Genomic DNA, 21,839 nt, shown 5'->3' with positions numbered 1-21,839 from the left:
GGGAAAAAAAAACCCCTTACATTTTATCTAATTTCAACCCGGACACCCCGTCAATAAGGACACTCTCCCCTCAGTGTCCGTATCAACGGGGTTTGACTGTACATACATACATACTTTATTGTTACCTCCCCAAAGGGGCTTTTCAGCAACAATGATTATATTACATTATTTATAATAAATAATAAGGCTAATACTAATTACAATGTTAGCTAATTACTAATTACAATGTTTTAAACTTAACTAAGAAGTATTTACAAAATTATCTAAAAGCTGGCTCCTTAAGGAACGTTTAAAAATTTCAACAGATGGGCTTAACTTAAGAAAAGATTCCAAATTGTTCCAAAGTTTAACAGTCCTGTAATAAAAGGTTCTCTGTCTGGAGGCAGTTCTGAAAAGAGGGATGTTTAGCTTTTGGCTACTCCGAGTTGTTCGTTCGCTAACTTGCTCACGGGTAATAAATTGGGATGTAAGATATTCAGGGGCGCTACCGGTCATGCATTTGAAGGTCATAATAGCTTGGCAATAGTACAGTTGGTCCTTAACAAGCAACCAAGACAGACTCTTTAAGAGGAGTGTCAATGATCATATTTTTTCTCACCGCTGACGATTCGGCAAGCAAAGTTTTGAACGGCCTGCAGTTTTCTAACATTCTTATTTGTGGTATTTGCCCAAACATTCGAACACTAGTACATTTTGCTGAAGACTAAGGCATGTATTACGGTTAACAACGTATTTTTGTCTAAGCAATATTTGACCCGGTTAATTTGCGCTAGACGTGCGATACATTCCGGCACTGAGGTCGTTATATGGTTATCAAATCTTAAGTTCGGATCCAAAATCACGCCAAGATCTCCCGCTGATTGCACTGGAGAAATGTCCTTTCCCAACAAAGACAAGTGAAATTCTTGGAGGTTAGAGGTCATCTGTCGGCTCCCGAAAACAATTAATTTTGTCTTGTCTGGATTTAGTAGTAGCCGATTTCCAAAGCACCAGTTGCGCACCTGCAGGAGATCTTCATTCATTTCTTGGAAAATCCGTTGGGAGTCGTGTAAATTAAAAGAAACATACAGTTTTGTATCGTCTACATAACATTCTGTAGAGCAGTGCCTTGGAACTTCTGGTAGATCATTTACATATATGCTAAATAATAGGGTGCCTAGGATACTGCCTTGAGGAACGCCACATTCAACTGGAAGAGTATCAGAAACGGAACTATGAATTCGTATTAGTTGATATCTATTTGTAAGCTAGCTGTTAAACCATTTTAGCGCGCTGGTTGAGGCGCCGACGCTTTGTATTTTACGTAACAATATTTGATGATCAACGCTGTCGAAGGCTTTACTCATACCTAAAAGCACGCAGGCAGTCAATTTCTTATCATCAATTTCTTTGAGAAATGCATCAGTTGTGTGAATTAAAGATGTCTCAGTAGAGAACCATTTTTTGTTGCCGCTTTGTTTTGTGGTAAGCCTTTCCTTGGTTGTCAATAGGTGACAAACTGATTATAAGCCACTCTCTCGTAGACCTTTGACAATGCAGGTAGGAGGGAAATCGGTCTGTTATTGTTAGGAAGTTCGTGGTTGCCTTGTTTGGGAATAGGTGTAATTTCGGCAGTTTTCCAGACCTTTGGGAATGTTGAAGCTAAAAGAGAAGCATTGATGATTGACGTAATAAAAAGGAGTGTGATCAACAGGCTGTCCTTAAGGACTCGAGTTGGCACCTTGTCAATCCCAGGAGCCTTATTAGAAGGCATTGCATTTATGACGTCCGCGACAAGGAAAATGTAATGACAAGGAAACGAAAGTGAATTTGAAGACGAATAATTAACAATTAATGAATGAGGCTGTGTATCATATGAAGAATTATGGAGATCAATTAACCACGCTAGTGTAATACGTTAGTTTTGTCATCCTATATTAAAATGAAACTCCCGTTACTGTTTTCACTTTTGGATGATATGTTTATAAGACCTGTATTTTATGTACATATTTACTAAACACACACACTGATGGCGTGTGCAAGTGTTTGAAAATCGCCATAGTTCCCTTCGCAGCAAGAACAAACAAACTCGTGAAAGTCCCCGTAATGATTCCTCACTGAATCGCGGGCTAGATCACACAAACTAATCTTTATAAATCGCAAAGCTTAGTTCTTATAAATTTCCTCCAAGTTTAAGGTTAAGGTCTCCCATCCTTTTCTCTCTGCACTGTCAGAGTAATGAAGTGCACGCTTTCCGACAAATGGCTCTCAAACTATGCTGACTACCATTTGCAGTGGAGGCTTTAAATGTCTTGTGAGTGTCGTCCCCCATCCATTTCTCTCTGCAATGTCAGAGTAATGAAGTGTGCGGTCTCCGACACTTGGCTCTCAAACTATGCTGACTATCATTTTCTTTGGTTGCTTTGGAGGCTTTAAATGTTGTATGAGTCTCTTCTCCCATCCTTTTCTCTCTGCACTGTCATGGTAATCCAAAAATGTTTTTGTTCGTAGAGTCTTCGGGAGTCGTGTAGGGTCAGTCCAATCAATGCGAATGATAATCACTGCTGTGTCACTTTTTTCAAAACTGCGCTGTAAGGCATAGTCCAGTTCTTGTTTGCAATATTTACTAGAAGCGTAATTGGCCGACCAGACTGCTAAAACTTTGCGGCTCTTATAGATGCCTTCCACCATGCTTTGTAGAAACGCTTTGCCAAGTTCAAAGTGGATGAAATCCACGCAATATTTCACTTGGTTATGATTAAATAGAGGTAGGAGCTCCTTGTCCACCCAGGAGAAGTCTTTTCTGCAATATGTGAGGAATACATCATACTCGAAGTCTCCTGCGTCCAGATCTGGGGGAGATTTGACTAGGAGGCAAGAAAAAAACGATGAGTATTGGAACAAGAAGAAAAGACGCTAGCTAGCGTTGATTCTGAAGGGGTTTTTCTTCTACAGAGGGGTTGCAAAAAGGGCAGCTGAGGTCTGGTAGCGGCTAAACGCTTGGTTCACCTGAACAGTGCTCGGGTATCGACATAAAATGGTGTTCAGCTCAGGCCTTGAGTACCCGATAAGTAATTCTCTACACATCTACTCCATATCTCCTTGTCAGACGCCTTTTTTGAAATGTGAGATTAACAGGGAAAAACAAAGAATTGATTGCTCAGGGGCTAAAATAAAAAAAAAACACAGTGTGCTCACAGTGCCCGAGTAAAAAGACTCGCGCATAAAAGTGGAACGCATCATCTAACATCTGATGTATTTCATTATTGACTTACTTGATTTTGGAGGTCTAGGTCTTGGCCATCTGCATAGCTTCATAGAAACTATTATGGTCGTCACCAATCCAACAAAGAGACCGAGACCAATGAACAGTGTAGTTCCAAGCAAATCTGCGTTCCCCCGGGGCATTTCAGTAGTATGGAAACCTGGTTGGGAGCCTGTTTTCCGCGTGACCTTAACACTAACGTTTTTCAGGTGTAAGCCAAGTAAGGTGTTAAGAGCACATTTATACTCGCCGCTGTCGTTCAGTCCAATGTTATAAATAGTCAATCCAATCTCCATTCTCCTTATGCCCGGTTCTGATTGTTCCAACCAAGGGGAAGTGTTTTTTTCTTTATACTTGTCGTTATTGTTTATCCGGCTGCCGTTAAAAATCCAAAACGTGTCGACAAAAAACGCTTCCGGGTACACTGCATTGCAACTTAGCGTTATATTTTCGCCGTCAAGAGCGTCTATATTCGATTTGGTTTGCACTAGAGTTGGACCTTCCAAGTCTTTCACTGTCACGGTTATATTCTGTGTTTTTATAACGCCAGTGGAATTAGCACCGCACGTGTATACGCCAGTCTGTGATAGCATGGCATTCTTTAGTACCAACGTTGAGATGTTTGTGACTGTGTTACTTAAATCATGCTCGTTTCCTGTATGAAATGGTGTAGCTTCAATCATTTTGCCGTTGAAAAGCCAGAATGTCCAAACTTCCATTGCTTTTGAGCACATGACTTCACATTGCAGTGACGCAGTGCGCCCTTCTTCAATGATGACATTTGGTGGCGATGCTGTGAGGTTCAGTACTGTAAGAAAGTAGGACGAATTTGGGTTTCTGAGAAACTGCCCACCTACTCCCTCCCCTAAGCCATTATTCTGCCCTAAGGGGAGGGGTAGAACTCTCTAACAACTTCACTGAATAAACAAAGAGGATTTTGAACGTTATTACCTTGGGCCGGGTTTTTCAAAGCTGGGTTAAGATAACCCACGGTTAGTGCAAAATTTGAATTCAGACATGAAAGCTTATAAAGTGAATTCAGTTTAATTCTTTTTGTCAACAAGTTGATGATTGGATGCTCTTAAAAATAACGGAGAAAATTATCTGAGAAAATGCTTTTGAACCCCAAAGAATAAGAAACCCGCGTTAAATTTAACCCTGGGTTAAGTGCTTTAAGACTTGAAGTGGTTTAATTCGCGGTTTTATGTTTCTGATCCCGGTCAAGTCTTAATTGAACATTCATCGGCCTCTCTTTGGATAACGTTTATTTTAAAAAACTGTCTTCAAACTCTTGCAAACGACCACTTTAAACATAGTTTAGTTGTACTAAAAACAAAGAACTAATACACTTTACATTTACACAAAATTTGCTCTTACTTATAAATCTAACGAAGGTAAAAAAAGTTGTACTTACTGCTTTCATATAAACGCAGCTTTATTGAAGCTTCGGATTTGTCGGGGTTGTTATTGTTACTAACTCGGGCAATGCAACGATAGTCACCGACATCTTTCTCTGATACATTTAAGATATCTAGAGAATAAAATGCCTGATTTCCTCGAAGCCAGGTTACTTTGATATTCCTGTTTTCTTTATTCTCTACTATATCGGTGTTAAACTTCCATATAAAATCGGTATCGAGTTGTTGTACATGAATTCCTTTGCAAACCAATGTAACGTCGGAGCCTCTCACTGCGGTGACTGTATTATTGAGTGAATACATTTCTGGGATAATGCTGGCATCTGTCGAGAGGAATGTAGCAATTCAGCAATCAAAAACCAGGATGATAAACGTCAATGTATTCAGTATGGCGCGAAGGTTTAGTGTTCACTGTTTGGTTCTTTGATGATTGTTATCAATAACTTTGATCCCAGTTTCATGGATTATTCACTGGATAGTACAGTTTGTTTCAAAAACACTGAATAGTGTTTTATCTGCTGATTAGTGATACTCAACTTTTAAACTGAACTAGCCTCATATATTTAAAAATGTGTTTCCAAATAAATATCTTCAATTTTGGCCTTCGAAAAACTGTGTTTTTGTTCGCGGAAATGTCCTAGAGGCTGGGAACGAGTTCATGGACCCAACCGTGTTTTTGCTCACGGAAATGCCCTAGAGACTGGGAACGAGGTGATGGACCTAACATTCGTTCATTCTTTAGTCTTAAAATGTCCTGCGATTCAGAATTAAATGGTTCAACTGACTCTAACGAAGGTTCTGACATTGGCCATTTAAAGGAATTCTGCCAGCAAACTTAAAAAGGTTGATTAGCCTAAGAAAACAGCCGATATTTCTCGACGTCACAACTGGTTTCGCGTCGAAATGACGACCTCCTTTCGCGGGGAAACCGTTTTTGGCGTCGCCAAATGACGGCTGTTTTCTCAGGCTAAAGGTTGATTTGAAGATCCATTACATGGTGATTGCCACCTGGGCTGGGTTGTTAAAAAAAATTCAGGTTAATTCTCTTTATCTACAATATGATAACTGGATGCTCTCAAAAGAACAGAGAAAATTATCCGAGAAAATGATTTATCGAATTAAATACATCTATTATATGTAGGGAGGGGCAGTAGGAATATCTTTAACTAATTAGATTAAGATCTAAAACCGGTCTTCCTTTTTGCGTAACCATAACCCAGCCAACATCCGTTCGGCCGTAGCACTAACGTTTTTATTTTTGGGATTAAATGCAAGACATTTTGTTGCTATCGTTTTGTTTTCCTCCGCGTGATTGTCAAGTGCTCTTGACATTTAAAGGTTGTTAAATTCAGTTTCTGTTCTCTTAGCTTCCTGTTTCTACAGATTTGTCAACGAAGCAAAACCGCAACTCAAAACTGAAAATCTCAGACATCATTTCATTTCATTTCATTTTTGAGACTTCCAACCAATCGAAATAAATTCGTTGCACGTTTATACGCTAGAAAGCCGACAGCAAAATGGAAATTTGGAGGATTAAGCCTTATAAGGCTTGTCCAGGCTTGTCTAAAGGCATTTAATAAGCATGGACGCTTCACTTACGAAAGTTGCGAGAAACTGCATTAGAATACAAAGATCACCGAATAATATAACATACCAAACAAATTAGGCTATGCCGCGATAGTCGCCAACAACACTGACCTCTGATACATTTAAGATGTGTTGAAAAGAGGTCTGCTTGTCTCCTCGAAGTTAGTTTGTTTTAATATAGTTTCTGACGCATGAAATAAACAGTCACATAAAGAAAGGTCTCAATATAGGAACTGCTTCATGCTCACCGATGTTCGCGAGGTTTTGCGACTGAGACACGTATTTCTAGTAATTTCTTGTCGGTTTTGAGTAACTAAGATCCCCCCGAAGTTACTATTTTCATAAATTGCTCGAATTGGGGATATTTATAAGTAGAATACACGACAAGGGACTTTCTTTTTTTCGTGCCTTAGGCCATCAGCAGCGAGGAATCTTAAAACTCCGTGTATTTTCCACTGGAAAACAAAAAAATACATTTACATAAGATCGTCAAAAACAAAGGAATAACCTTTCCCTTCTCCCCTCTAAGTCCATCATCATCTAAAGATCCAATCTTGTAGTCCGTGATTCCGGGAACAAATGAGAAATGTAGGTCCACATTTTTTCAAAGTCCTTGATCGAAATCCTATGATGTAGTATAGAAGTGAGACACTTTCACGTGGTGCCTTTCGGTTGATTATAGTGGTCTATTTTAAGTGAATTTTGCGGTTTTCCGCAATTTTGGTTTTTAACACTCTTTGGCCTGAAATGAAGTGTAAATCTTTGGGAAAAAAACCTTTTAGCTACCAAACAATTTGTTGGAGGCGTGATTTCTGTTCAACATTTAGACGAGAAGGCGTAAAATAAGTTACATGTGTACTAACTACTACCTTCTTTATGCTCAGTAACATGTAACAAAAGGATTATTTAAAACAGCCCAAATTTATATGTTCGAAAATTCGAATTTTCTTAATTACACAGGTTCCCCAGCGCTCTTCGTGGAAATGGAACCAAAAGAAGCATGATTGGCTTTGTCGCTTTTATCACGAGAATGAACAATGAACAGACGAGATTCACTCCGAAGTGCTATATTTGTGCATTCAAAAGTCCTCATTACCCGGGTTTTAATGTTTTTGCCCGACATATCTCCTTGAGATCGGACACAAGCACATCTGCTTTCTAAAGTGGGGCGCAAAATACAACCTCCTCTGGATTTACGTAACATTCCTTTAAAAACTTTTCAAATCCTGGATTTTTTCCTGAGCCGGGAAAGCGGGATAATTTATGTTTCGCATAGACAAGATTGAATCTGCCAGGGACAGCAAAGTTCTTTGCAAGCAGTTCAAGAAGCACGACGGCCAGCTGAGCTCTACAGATCATATCAAAACTGAAATTTCTCATAAACCATAAAAGCCTCAATCGCTTGTCGCTACTTGTAACATGCTCTGTCTGTCTGTAAAAGCAAATTTGAGTCGTGAGGGGTGTCAATTCCTCTTTCATTAGGAAACGCATTGGTCAAATGATACAGTAGGAGAGACACATTTAACAGTTCAGGTCGTAAACTTGAGCTAAACAGTCGTGAAACTAGAAATCAAATAAACGGGTTAGTGAGATTACAAGACTTAAAAGCACACGAAAATTGGAAACCTAAAATGTCATAGCATACACGGAAGTCAAAGTGTAGAAGTAAGGCCAATATAGCGGTAAATACTGAGGTTAATAAGAGTTGGTACGTATACTGTAATTCAAAGAACTGATCTGTGACGGTGTATACGATAGAAAAACCGACAAGATAGGGTTCGTACGATACCAACTATACCGTCATTCTCCCAGTTAGAAAACCGCTAGCCAACAATGGCTGACAGCAAGAATACAAACGTTGAGGTACATTTTATTGGAGAAATATAAAAACTGACATCTTGTTTAAATGTTACGGTATTTTGAATAACACTGAGTTCCGTCTTTCGTGTCTCTTGTCCGTATTCAAATGTCGATCAAAATACATACCCTAGGTTCTCTTATATTTGTCAGCATTTGCAAAGACTTCAGGTCACAGCAGGTTGAGTCCAAGGCTGACGCATTCTGATACCCATTTTCAGCATTCAATTTAAAAGCCGTCCTTATACTTGCAATAACAAACATAGCAATCCAGCTTGCATATTCGGACCTGATCACTTAGTCCACCGTGTTTATACACTTGTAAATAAACGTCATAATTAGATAGATAGCAACGGCTTCCCTATCTTCTTTCTCGAGAACGGGGTGATTGAGAATTAGCGACAAGTGATTTATTTTCCAGTATGTGATTTCATATCTTTTTAGTGGCTTAGAGTAAACTTCATGAGGAAATACTTTTTGATTTTATTTTTCCTCAGCCTTGACCCCAAAAACCTCATTTTCCCCTCCACTGCTAAATCTAGTAACGCGGCGGAAGGGGTTTAACCCTGGTAATCTCTGTTTAGCTGATTTAGAGCATTAAACACAGCACGCACACTTTCTAGAGTTCATTTTCGCCTAGCTCCTCCCTGGCTTCTTACCTGACATCCATAGCAACGTTGTAAGCAGCAAATTTGCTAAGAGAACAGTCATTTTGCCTGAAATATGCCTCCAGAAGATGAATGTTGTGCGTTGCATAAGGTGAAAATGATGTCCTATCTGGTTATGTCATGGTTTTTAACTTTCGCTTTCGATCTTATCAGGTTTGAATAATTTAGTCATGCTAGAGGAGTTGAGGGGAGGGGCAGGGCTAGACTGTTTAGCTGAGCCTTCATAAATGTGTCTTGAGATACAAATGTGTAATGGCCCTAAAATCTTTTTTGTAAGATGTTATTATTTTGAATGAGATTGTGGTATTAAACAGGAGATGGGAAAATGTTAAAAATAACACAGTATTGGGAAGGCAAGAAAATGGACTGAATTTTGTTGAATCGTAGTGTTTAACATCAGTGTGATTGGTTGTGAATTTTTTGCTCTGTGAAGGCCTCCCCCCGGATCTCATTAGACTTTTCCAAGAATTCGAGACACCACCTGTTTATAATTTGAATGCTTTAACTTCATCATATATGCCCCGTTGCTGGGCAGAAGTAAAATATCTGGGTTGGTCGGATGGAACTCGCTGCAATATAGCCACATTTTAGTTAATCGCCTTACATAAACATGGTCTCTAGTCCGCGTTGCATGTTTTCAGTTTCAATTCAGTGCAAGAATTTGACGTTTTTTGCCAGCAAAAGGCCAGCATACTGAGTATATGAACTCATTTTGTTTTTTATTGTTTTGGTTGCTTAATGCTTTTTCAAATGCTGCTTTTTTATTTGAAAGACCTCAGTGTTCTCAAAGGGCTATTTACATTAAGAATCGTGGGTAATAGAATTGATTTTCTGTACCTTAGAGTGTAGATAATATCAACAATATGTACCTTGTACTTAAGATACTATCAACATAGAGACGACACTGTGCCCCTCAGCTACCATCCAGTTTTCAATGCACACTTGTGGGAAGCATTCTGTTGTCCGGTTCAAACGAAAATTTTAAATCGTTCTACGAAGCATGTACAAATCTCAAAATCGGAGCAAAAAAGGCTAACTAAAAAACTATATGTTAAGTGAATTGTCGTGATTAAACTTGACTCAAACGATTTGTGGCAAGGTTAACTTACACTGAGTTAGTTATAGATTGAAATAGAAAACAAGTTCACATAAAATTTGAAATTGCTTTCTTTTTGTCCGTTTTGACAATGTGCTCTCTGAACACTTTTAAATGGAACAATACTCGAATCATAAGAAGTCTCTGACGGGGGTTTGTTCGAAGACAAAGAAGCTTTGAAAAGAACGCCTTAAAAACAAACTTAGAAAAAAATTGAGTTTGAACGGCTCATTTCAGCAATCCATGAACGTTCGGTTGGGTTGGAAAACTGTTCAGCAAACTAAGCTTTTACCCGAGCTCTTAACCCAGTTTAGACGATTTTTTAATCAGCTGAAAATACAACAGCGATGGTCTTCATTAATTTAAGTCATTCCTTCGCATTCTGTACATATGTTCATACCCCAAACTAAATCAGTTTAATTATATGTATAAAAATGTGAAACTTAATGCTTTAAATGTGCCACTGAGAGATACCGCTCAATTGTTCATTCGACTGATCATTCATAGCCTTCGTAAATTTTAATTACTGAAAATTGAGCATTACTCCTTTCCAAAAGCTAGTATCAAAAGTTTGCAAAAGAGCTGTTTTTACAAAAGTTTTTTTTCTATATCCTTAAACATTTGGAAACTTCCGTCTTCCTTTTCCATGAATTTCGTGATTAAAAAAGGAAATTTTTGAGCACCCTATCCATCTTGTCATCAATCTATTCAATTAAGCGCCAACTCTTGACCTGTTATGTCGACTAGAACCTCAACGCTGATTGTGTTCGAAACAAAGACAGTCATGAACCACACGTGTTTTCCTTGGAGATGCGAACCTTGTGAAAAAACAGGAAGAATACTGAAGGTACAGTTTTGCCAAAATATCAGCCACGAGGAATTTATCTCGACCCTTTAGTAGTTTACCCTCTAGCATGCATGTCATTCACGTTAAACAGTCCGAAAGTCGGAACTTTTTTCGTTTGCATGAGTGGTGACCATGATGTCCTTTGGTGGCGAAAGTAAATCGAAATTTCGAAATTCTTCGTACTATACATTCTTAAATGCGTCGATTTTACTCTTATGGTTTAAATGATCACGTTATCTTTTTGTTGGTAATGATTTGAATTTTTTGATATCATTCTTTTTAACACCACGAGGTTAACATCCTTATTTGGTTTGAAGGCATTCATACATTCATATCTTTGTTTATTATTTTTTAAACTTTAACGATCTATAGCAGAGTTTTTAAAGCTTCACGTGTACGGCAAACGTCAAATTCAAGTTGAGAATGTCTCAAAATAGAAAAATGAGTAGATAAAAACAGCTCAGAAAATTTTTATGGATAAAAAATTGCCTGAAACTCAAGGAGCTACTAATTTATGTGTAGAAACAATGAACAGTAGGCGAGAAGACAAGGGGAAACTTGGTCACGTGGTACAAATTCGCGTAAACGTGATTCTTTACCTCTCTATAGTACTCCAAAGTACCGTCTTTTTGTCTTTAATGGTGATTTTTTGATCGAACTGTTTTCCCAAAAAGACAAACTACATCTAATGAAAGGCATCTATTTCCTTTACTTATACGTCCAATAGGGATGAAATACTTGCTCTCCATTTTAACTGAGAGGCCGCAGGTCTTTTACCTCCGAATTCATGTGTATTAACTCATTGAAGCAATTGGAAGGACAGTCGAACTTTTTAAAACTAAGAGGCCACTTTTTTTTCGACCCCACTCTAGTATTAAAGTTGGCTTTGACGAAAAGGAACACAAATTTCTTTTTGGAACATTTCGTCCGTAAAAACGGGACTACCTTTTCAGATGTTCCGTTGCTCCTTGAAACTTTACGCTGGAACGACCCAAAAAAGTAATGTTTCATTTCCTTTCCAACCGGATTTTTTGTAGATATTTTTGAAAATGGTCTCCATGTTGTCCGGCGTAGTAACCAAACAAATTTTTTGGCCTTTTTTATGTTTCTGCAGCTAGTGTTTCTGATCTTACCCTTGCGCAGCTCTTTTTCAAAAGATGTCACACGAGGCACCGCAAATCAGTTAGTTTAAACATTTAAGGGCTTTTAGAATTTATAAGTAACCGCCTTCTTTTTTAAAATTTACACATAGAAAGCACCTCATGTCATCGTTAACTTCCATGATACACTGAATCAACTGAGTTTCTTGGAAATAGATCAAGAATGAAACGAAATATGAACATGGAACTAAAGTTTGTTTTTATTAAGCTGTAAGAAAATTAAGATATAATAAAATAACGAGGGTGCTGTTTATTGAACGGTTATAATAATGTCATGTCAAGTTATGGTAATGTATATTCCACTCTTATTCTAGTTTTTTGAAAAAAACTTTTTTGTACTTATTCTTTTTGTTTTTTTTACCTCTAATTGTAACGTCTAATATGTATATGTTAAAGCAGCACACGTTAGACCTAAAGACGGACAAAGGACTGTTCAACTCAGGTCAAATTATTCTTTATTTTCACGTGCGTAAGTTGCCTTACGATCCCGGGCTCGGCTCTCAGCGATGACTTAACTTACGAGCCGAATTAAAAACGTCCTGCACCACTATCGAGCTCCAGGCAGCAGTTCTGTTTCAGAACGTATCAGACTGTAACAATGGGCCAGAAACTATTTGCTTTGAAAAACTACCAACTTTTCAACTCTTTAAAAGGAGTAATCCTACTCCAAAAGCGTATTTATAGTGATGAATATTATTTTTACTTTCGAAATTTTGTAGAATAAAAGTTAAGAATGTGAACTTGAAATTACTTTTCTGGGACAACTGAAAGCAATCCTTAATCATGAGTGTTAAATTTGTTGTTTTTGTTTTAAACTCTTTAGGTTATAACTACCTTATGTCAGGTAAGTCTCATGATATCTTGTTTTCTTGAAGCAGTTAAGTAAAACTAAGGCCAAAATTTATTGAACGAGTTATAATTTGCCCCAATTTATTGGCCAACAGGTGAAAATAACATGTTTTACTACGTCTTTGCTCAAAAAGGAAGGGTCAAAGTACACTAAAACAGCGTACATATAAAGGTCAGGTGAATGTACATCTTCGTGAGAGGTTTAAGAGGGCTTACAAGGAGAAGCCAATAAATTAACCAGAGTAGAAAAAACAATTGGAAGCAAGCTATGTTGTTTTGGTCAAAAAACGTTTTTGCACTGTCCTGGTTTTAATTAAGCTTAAAAAGGCCATAATAAATCTAATTATCGAGGGAGCTTTTAATCGGAGCTACAATCCTGGACAAAAGTCCTCAGGACAGTATTGCAATATTCATATTTTTCTGTCATTTCTCGGTTCCCTCTTTAAACACTGCATCCTTTTCGAAATTTTCTGGCCGTTCTCCCTTCCCCCACCCTATACAAAATTGAAACTCAGAAAAATTCTGGATATACGCGTCCAACATTGTTTGTGGGGTCGGGGGAGGAGTTGGACCTGTGTGAATTGGAAAACGCCCCAGAAACGCAAAAGTGTCCCAAGACTTTTGTCCTTGATTGTAGATGGGGATTATATCATGGGGGGCTTATAATCGGAGCTAGAGAGGAATTATAGTAAGGGTTAGAAGGGGATTATAATAGGAACTAGAGGGGGATTATAATCGGAGCTAGAGGGGGATTATAATAGGAGCTAAAGGGGGCTTATATCCTAGGGGCTTGTAATCGGAGCTAGAGGAGGATTATGTCCTGAGGGACTCATAATCAGAGCTAGACGGGGATTATATCCTGGGGGACTTATAAATGGCGCTAGAGGGGGCTTATATCCTGGGGAGCTTTTAATCGGAGCTAGAGGGGGATAATATCCTGGGGGGCTTATTATCGGAGCTAGATTGGGATTATATCCTGGGGGGCTTATATCGGAGCCAGGGGGGGCTTATATCATGGGGGGCTTATAATCGGAGCTAGAGGGGGCTTATATTCGGAGCTAGAGGGGGATTATATCCTGGGGGGCTTATAATCGGAGCTAGAGGGGGATTATATCCTGGGGGGCTTATAATCGGAGCTAGAGGGGGATTATATCCTGGGGGCTTATAATCGAATGTAACTGGGGGACTTAAGAGCGAAGGGCCACGGTATACATGTGCGCTCAGTTTTTCGTTGATTCTCCCCCGTGCTCCGAAAAGGTTTGTCACCGGGTACCCTTAAACCGACAACCCCAAATTCGCCTTTTGGTGGATGAGCCACCATGAAAATCAAATATTTATGTATTTATGGGTCTATAAGCCGAAAGAGCCCATTTTATGAAGTTATTTCTTTCTTAAATACAGTCAAACCCCGCAGCCCCCAGAATGTCGCTCATGGGTACGGGTTGAGGTCGGGTTTTTCCCGTTCTGAATTCCGCTTTGTCAGAACGGACCGCCTTAGTAATTTTGTTACCCACAGTTACAATAGGATTTAATTGTTTTTGCCTTCTGTGCCATGTGTAATTATGTGTTCTGCGTATTCTTGACCTCCCTTGTAATTTAGTGTTATACACTACCAAAGGGTTTAATAAACTGATTATTATCATTATAATACGGAGGAGAAAATAGAAAGTGCCCGTATTAACAAGGTATCTGTATTAAGCGAGTTGAATTTAAAGAAAATGTAATGACTTTCTTTCGACCTTTCGACAGGGACAAAGCCATAACTGATGAGGTGTCCATAATAAGCGGGATTTGACTTCAGTAACTCTTTTCTCACCCTCTTCCTAGGTGTTGCTTCTGTGTTCCCAGTGGTCAATCCAGTCCAACGCAGCATAGTTACAAGGAAAGGATCCAGCGTAACATTGGTTTGTTTTGGTCGGAATGTTAATCCCTTGGATACAATGTCAGTTTGGAAATTTAAAGGCCAGGTAATTAAACAAGGTGGAAACAAAAAGGTCAGAACAAGGTGGCTGCCTGGAGGAACTGGTAATTTTTCCCTGCACATAACGAACGTTTCTGACAAAGATGTTGGCCAGTACATGTGCTCCTTGTCAGTTGCGAATTTTAACAAGTTGGACGTGGCAGAAAGTTTCATCAAGTTAAAGTTGTATAGCAGCGGTACGTACTAAATAAATTACATATGATTCTTGGTTCATTATTTCAACAGCCGAGATCTGTATGTTAGAATACTGGAGACCAACATCACCACGAAATCGCCCTGGTGTAATGTACCGTTCAGTTATAAGCGTCTCTTTCGTAATCACTTCTACTAACATACTTAAGGGGGAATTCTGGCTGGATTTTCGTTGCAAAAGAGGTGAATCGACAATGAAAGAAAGGGGCACTTCGAGTTTTAGAATTACAATTATAAGGAAGAAATAATTCCTGGATTGATCAAGATTAAATCTGCTAATTTGTAGTCTTCTATCCGGTTGACATGTTTTCGACAAGTTAAATCTTTGTTCTTTGAGAATGTTTGACGAACTAAGCCTTGTTAACTAGTTCATTTTTGTATTATCGGCTTATTTTCGCTTACAATTGAATTAAAGTTTGTTTAATTTGCTGATCCAGTAAGATGGCCAAAGGGAACGTACGCGCTACCGATGCCAGTGAGTGGATGCCCAAAGGGGAAAAAAGCGCTGTGGTCAGAAGGATTTCTGAAGCAGAATACAGAAGACACCACTCCTCTAAGTAACTGGTCACGCCCAACTCATTTGAAGGGACTCAAGAAAAACAATGTGATCACCCAACACTTCTGCGTGAAAGAAAAGAAGAGTGGCTCCGACGAATGGCCGGCTGGAAAATACTGTATATACAAGAAAGGCAAATGTCCTCCAGGTCAGAGTTTGAAGCTGGGACTTGTCAATAGTTTTGATTAATATATTTCTTGCCTTCTTAAATTATCTCAATTATTTTGGCCTAGAGATTTGAAACATTACTTTAGATACATGTCATGTCGCGCTGAGTGGTTTAAAGCTGGGTTAAAATAACCCAGGGTTAGTGTGAAACTTGAATTCGGATATTAAAGCTTAAAAAGCGGATTGCGTTTAATCCTTTTTGTCTCAGTACAATTTGATGACTGGATGCTCTGACAGAAAGAGAAGATTGTACGAGAAAATGCTCTTAAGCGAAAGAAAAACAAATCGGGATTAAAACCTAACCACGGGTTAGCGCTAATCGGCAATCGAACAACTGGGCCACAGCATCAATGTCATTTACTTTGATTGTGCTGACTGTGCTGTGCGTTTCCGCAGAGCTTCGCCAAACCTAGAGAATTTTTTTGCTGATGTTGCTATCTGAAAAATTCTCTTTTCATCTTCTATTGAAGTAGTACGCCGCTTGACTGTGTTCTTAATTCCCAATGAATAATAGGTTTTGAGGAGGGATCAATCAAGTGGGATGACGAAGACACGAAAAACGATAATAAGGCCAGCGGTGTTCTCCCTGACGGCGACTATGGCAAAGACACAGTGGTGGATTTCTGTTGTCGGTCAGATGGATCAGCGGATAAACCTATCGAACTGCCCATGCGTGAACCGTTTTTTCTGTTGAAACACTCGAGTAGCTGTCAGTTAGTTATGGGCATGCTCGTTACGGAGGAATGGGTCTTCTGGGACTGTGAAGACAAAGAAAACAAGAATCTAGTTTCTGGAAAGTTACCAGAATCTTTTGTGGCGAAGGATGTAAAGCTTTATTACTGCTACTACATCGAGAAGTAATATACCGTTAACTGTCGCTTATAAGACCTGAGCTTTTACATCTTCGTAAGGGGTTTTACGCGGGCTTATTAAAAGAGGATCTAATATCCGAGGGGCTTATTACCGGTATAAAAACGGATCGTTTAGAAACAAGCTATAGCAATGCTGATAAAAATACGTTTTGCATTTATTGGTATTTACTGCGCTTTTCAAAAACACGCGAAGTCTGAAGTTCAAAAGCGGCCTTCACAATTACGTTTTTCGCTGCCGTCAGTCATAATTACGATCACAAGCAACGAAGTGACAAACCTTGAAACGCAGAAACACACAAAACGGATCGATATCCACCGATCACAAATCACAAACCATGATCTTTTAAGCCCCTTGAAGTAAACTTCTGTTTCCTAAGAGCTCCGCTAAGGTGATTGACGGCAGCGAAAAACCCAAAAGTCAGTTGACTTTTGAACTTCAGAATTCGCGTCTTTATGAAAGCTTCAAAACGCCATAATCGAACTCATTTCTATTCGAGCTAAAGGGAGGCTTTTAATCGGATGTATTTTTTTTTTGTTTACAGGTAGATGGTAGATTGGTTTATAACGGGCGGGGAGGGGAGTTTGAAGGTGTAGGGGCTTATAACGCGGTAGTTTACGGTAATATTAATAGTATGGTTTATTTTAATATTTATAAGCAAAAATACATGGCAAAAACCAAGAACACTTAAATTAAAAACAGCAGAAAGAATTACAAGGCTTAAAAAATTCCATGGGGCGGCATTGAATTTCACATTCAAGATCCACATTACATTAAATAGCTACTCTGATCTATATTTGAAAAATATCTTATTAAGAAAAACTATTTTTAATACGCTGGGTATTAACCCTGGGGAGTTGACTGTTAGGGACTCGGAGGCGCGCTGAACTTTCTTTCGTTTTGGAGACGGGAGGGTACAGAGGGTGGCCGGGCATACTGGAGATCTTCTTTATGAATTTGTCAAACATAAAGTTCGTCATTCAGCGTTTATTTAAAGTAAAAGAAAGAGCAAAAAACTATTTAATATCTAGAATTGTAATGAATATTTTAAGTATAGAATTTGAGATAAAAAAGGAATATAAGAACGTGCAAGTTAAAAAAAGAAACGGTTTATTGACAAAAAATGTCATCTTCAACCCAAGAACACATATAAAACAAACAAAGAAGCAAACAAATGTATTTTTTTAAAAGAAATAATAATAACAATAATACATTAAAAAAACAAAAATCATTTTGAATCTCTGTTCTTTTGTGGTCTTGATAACCCTGCTGTTTATACTGGCGTGTTCCGTTCATGTGGGGTCATCTCTTCACCAGTGTACGACTGCTGCAGTCGACTAAATAAAATAAATATATAATTCCTTTATTTACCCTCGGCAGAATTTATAGCACTTATCCTAGAGGGGCCGCACAAATGACTGAAATAAATAATCGAAATCAAACATAAAAGGGCGGGACTTGAGCTCGATCGGGGCCTCCGAATTGCAAGTACAGCGTTCCAAACCGCCCGGCTACGCTGCCCTATTCCAAAGACGACGAACATTCTCATTTCTCCTCCGACGAACATTCTTACTGTACTGAAGCAGTAATTTTATAACATCATTCGTTTGCTAATGTATAGCTGTCAGTTACGTATTTTTTCGTATGGCACACACAAGGAAAGTCTAATTTTTTTTTGACAGGTAACAGGTTGCTGTCCAATAGCTTGTTTTTTTAGTAATATTTGAGTGGTACGAGACACATATTGAAATAGAGAGCTCCGTGAAAACTTAACATTGTCAAGTTGATTGTCTTGTCTTCTCTAAGAATTCATATGCAAATAAAGACGTCAAACAATTGTATACATTGACTTACATATAGGATCTTGAAATGTTTAAAATCTATATGTTAATGAAGTTATATAATTAACCGTGAGTTTGGTTCCAACCCCTTATTCTTTCAATTTCAAAACATTTTTTTTTTCAATACGTGTAAATAGTGTTGTCAAATAAGGGACTCAAAACATCTGTTCTATTCCCTGTGGAAAACAACGGGGCCACAGCGGAAAGCAAAGTATATAGTAAAGGCAAATGTTTGTTATTTTATTGAAAAAAAATTCGGTCAATTTTTGTCCTATTTCTCCTCTTTTTTAAATCATGCGACTCAAATTAATAGTCTAGCTTTCACATGAAAGCTATTGGGTAGGCAAAATCGTTTTGTATAATATTATGTAACAAAAACGTTTACGCAAGTAGGTCCATACCACAGTTCACACATTTTTTTTGTTTTAAGCTTGGCTATCTATAACATGAATTGGATCGAAAAGGCCTTTTAAGCATTTATAAAAGGCATGAAGTGTAATAAAATTTAAGCTTTCCCTTTCACAAAAACAATCAGTTTGTTTACCTAAACGTTAATACAAAAAAGTTTCAACGCAGCTCAAATTTATTTATTTTAGACACTACACGTGTGGAGTCTCTATTTAAGTTGCTCATTTACATGGTAATTTCATCGTTCGGTCTGTTTTCAGAGGGCTCTGTAGGGTTCGAATCACAGGGAATAAAAAACCATTAATTACATCTTACCCTTGAAAATTTAGTGTCATCTCCACCCGAGTTTTGTTCTTTTGCCCTTTTTGTATTCCACCTTTACTTAACTTAAGGATAAAAGGAAAAGCGATTTTTTTGATCATCGTTTCCATGCTAAGACTCTTTCGCAGGGTTTGCTTTTGCTCTAAAACGTGATCGTTTTCAATGAACGCGTTTTAATTAGGTTAAGCTAGCGTTCGTCGTCTTATTTAATTTCTGGTTTCTTTTGTCTTTCTCTTTTCTTCTTTTTTCAGTGGAACTGGGTGAATTTGCTTCTTTTGCCAGTATAAGCTTTTTCCGAGCGGTTAAAGTCACTTTCAAATTTACTACGCAACACCATTCGGAAATTTAAACATATTTTTTGCAGTTCAGTGAGATCCAAGGATGGAATTGGAGAAACATAATAAATGTAAATAAAACAGAATCATTATTTTCTTTCAACACATGATATGTGGAACCTAATTAAAGGCAAATTTATTCACAAGATCAAAAGCTCAAATAATTCGTCATTTAAGTATTCGTCCAATCACAAACATTCTATGTAAATGTGCTTTAGAGACAACTCTAACATCGGTAACGTATTAATTTTTTTCTCACTATAGTTTGATAACTTTCGCATCCGCTGTCTACTTTTCAAAAAACTTGAAGTCGTAATTCTAGCTGGTTGTACGTCTATACTTAGCATGGAAACTTAATTTGCCGGCTTAACTATGAATTGACATTCGAAGGTTGGAAGGTGGAATCGGAATCAGATAAAGCCGTGAAAAAAGCAATATTTTAGTTATCTGTCCAGTATGAAGCTGAACAAATAATTAAGCAGAAAGTGAAATTTGCTATTTTTTTCCAATCGGTGACAAGACAAGATCTACAAGAGGTAAGTGCGAGTTTTCTATCCAATCTATAATTGTTTTCACTATAATAGAGTTTTGCTCCATATTGGTCTCCGTTGTATCTGGCTGTTGGAGCAGGTTCAATTTTTACTTACATATTCACTACTGCTCTTTTTCCCTTTTGTTTGGGAATCAGTTTTAGGGAATTCTAAAGTGTTACTTAACGTTAGCATTTCGCTAAACTCATTTAAGATAAATTTTGCGAGCAGCCATCAATTTCGCTGTTCAAATTCTTTTTTCTTGGGCATGAAAAAGATTTAGAAAACGTCACCAATGTTCTTTGATATCGGCTGTTTGAAGAAAATAAGATTGGCAAGAAGATCATTGTTTCAGTCTTTTATTCAGGTTCAAGTTCATAACAATCTAATAAAAGCAGCTTAGAATAGATGCCAGCTGAACTAGCAAATCTTTACAGCATACGCACTTTTAATATTCAGCCTGCATTGACATACGAACATTAAGCAAAACGACGGGGAATCTTGTTGAAAAGGCTTGCATATATAATGAAAAAGTTCTTCTAGGATGTTTTCAAAGGTGTCAGAGGCATTTCATTTTAGTAAAAATTGTGTGAAACGTGAATAGCGAAGCCGTGGCAATTAGGAGCAACACTGGAGAGTTTTTTATAAACCATGGACGCTGTTTTGTTGCTAGTTAGTCTGTCGAGTGAGGAAGGACCTTATTAAGCTACCTGTAGAGGTAAGGAAATGCATGTTGTCGAATCAAAGCAGTTCGAAACGGTCGTGGAAATGATTTACTTCCTTTAAGGTGTGGCCTTAGATTAGTGGAGCTGTTCGAAATGAAACGGAATTAAATTTGTGATTTTTAGTTGATTTCTCAAACTATTTTTCGGAAAAAAGGTAACGAAACGAAAAATTTTAGGAACCGGGTTTACGTGTTCTCTTTGGAAGTCTTAATCGACAGGATAGACTTTTCTTATTTTATGGCCTTATAATATGGAGAGTACTTCGAGATTTTTTTTGTGTCTTAAGAGAAATTCTAAAACAAACCTCCTAGTTGTATTTGATAACATTTAAGGCCAAAATCTTCTGCCTGGAAAAAATAATCATTTTACGACGTTTTATGCCTAATTACTATGGCGTTTCCGCTAATAATGTAAATTATACACTGACCACTTCATCTTTTTAGACACCCCAAAATAGTGCGAATAAACTAAGAGAGGAAATGAAGAGGGAAAATGAATGTCGCACTTTAAAACAGTCAAGAACACGTAATGCATTTACTTAAAATTTCGTCAGAAAAAGGTTTGAACCTGAGTGTTTGTGTCGTGCTGTTTTGAAGTGTCCAAATGTTCTTATTATATCTCCATGAGGGGATCTAAAGAAATCAATTTTAACAAAGAAAGAGAATGAGCTAGAATGGAACGAAAATCCACTATTCAGTGTGCCTGGTTCGACACCCCCCGAAAACGGATGCCTTTCGATAAACGCTCCTTTCAGTTTCTGCTTTTTTCTGTGGCAAGAGAGATATTAATACCAATTGCAAGGTTCGCATTTTAACAGCGTAACATTGAAACAAATATTACATTTAAAACCCCAAGTTCAAAAAGAAGGCAACTTTTAAATCAGATATTAGCATCGGTTTGCTCAATTGAATCTGAATGAGGAGAAGCCGATTTCCTAACCCAAACGGGCGAATTATTGATAGCTTGTGTTTGTTTAAACTTTTCAATATTTATTTGATCCAGCTTTGATTGTAGAGCTGACATAACAGGCAAATCTACCTGACACGATTTTGGTTTGGTTTCAAACAGCTATCTCAGTAAACACATCTCATCGCAGCTTAGCATATTCCATATGACATGCAGTACAAAAAACCTAGTTTTCGCTGATTGACATTGATCGCACCTGAACTCCCCTGCTGTTGTATAT

The 21,839-nt window shown here is 38.0% G+C and overlaps 2 protein-coding genes across 2 annotated transcripts; one reads left to right on the top strand and one right to left on the bottom strand.

Annotated features, from left to right (window-relative positions):
* Positions 1-2,150: 2,150 nt before the first annotated feature.
* On the bottom strand, positions 2,151-8,849 carry LOC140930043 (leucine-rich repeats and immunoglobulin-like domains protein 2). The gene is made up of 4 exons (XM_073379699.1): positions 8,766-8,849; positions 4,659-4,985; positions 3,255-4,052; positions 2,151-2,846 (listed from the first exon to the last, which is right to left on the bottom strand). Exons 1-4 carry the CDS (start codon positions 8,815-8,817, stop codon positions 2,368-2,370), a joined length of 1,656 nt encoding a protein of 551 aa, XP_073235800.1. The 5' UTR covers positions 8,818-8,849; the 3' UTR covers positions 2,151-2,367.
* A 3,777-nt stretch (positions 8,850-12,626) lies between these two features.
* Positions 12,627-17,693, top strand: LOC140930119 (uncharacterized). The gene is made up of 4 exons (XM_073379782.1): positions 12,627-12,721; positions 14,554-14,883; positions 15,337-15,603; positions 16,138-17,693. Exons 1-4 carry the CDS (start codon positions 12,661-12,663, stop codon positions 16,482-16,484), a joined length of 1,005 nt encoding a protein of 334 aa, XP_073235883.1. The 5' UTR covers positions 12,627-12,660; the 3' UTR covers positions 16,485-17,693.
* Positions 17,694-21,839: the final 4,146 nt, after the last annotated feature.

The sequence above is a fragment of the Porites lutea genome, chromosome 3 (genome assembly GCF_958299795.1).
Source record: "Porites lutea chromosome 3, jaPorLute2.1, whole genome shotgun sequence".
NCBI lineage: Eukaryota > Metazoa > Cnidaria > Anthozoa > Scleractinia > Poritidae > Porites > Porites lutea.
Note: the sequence above shows the minus strand (reverse complement) of the source record. Positions and strands in the feature narration are given on the sequence as shown.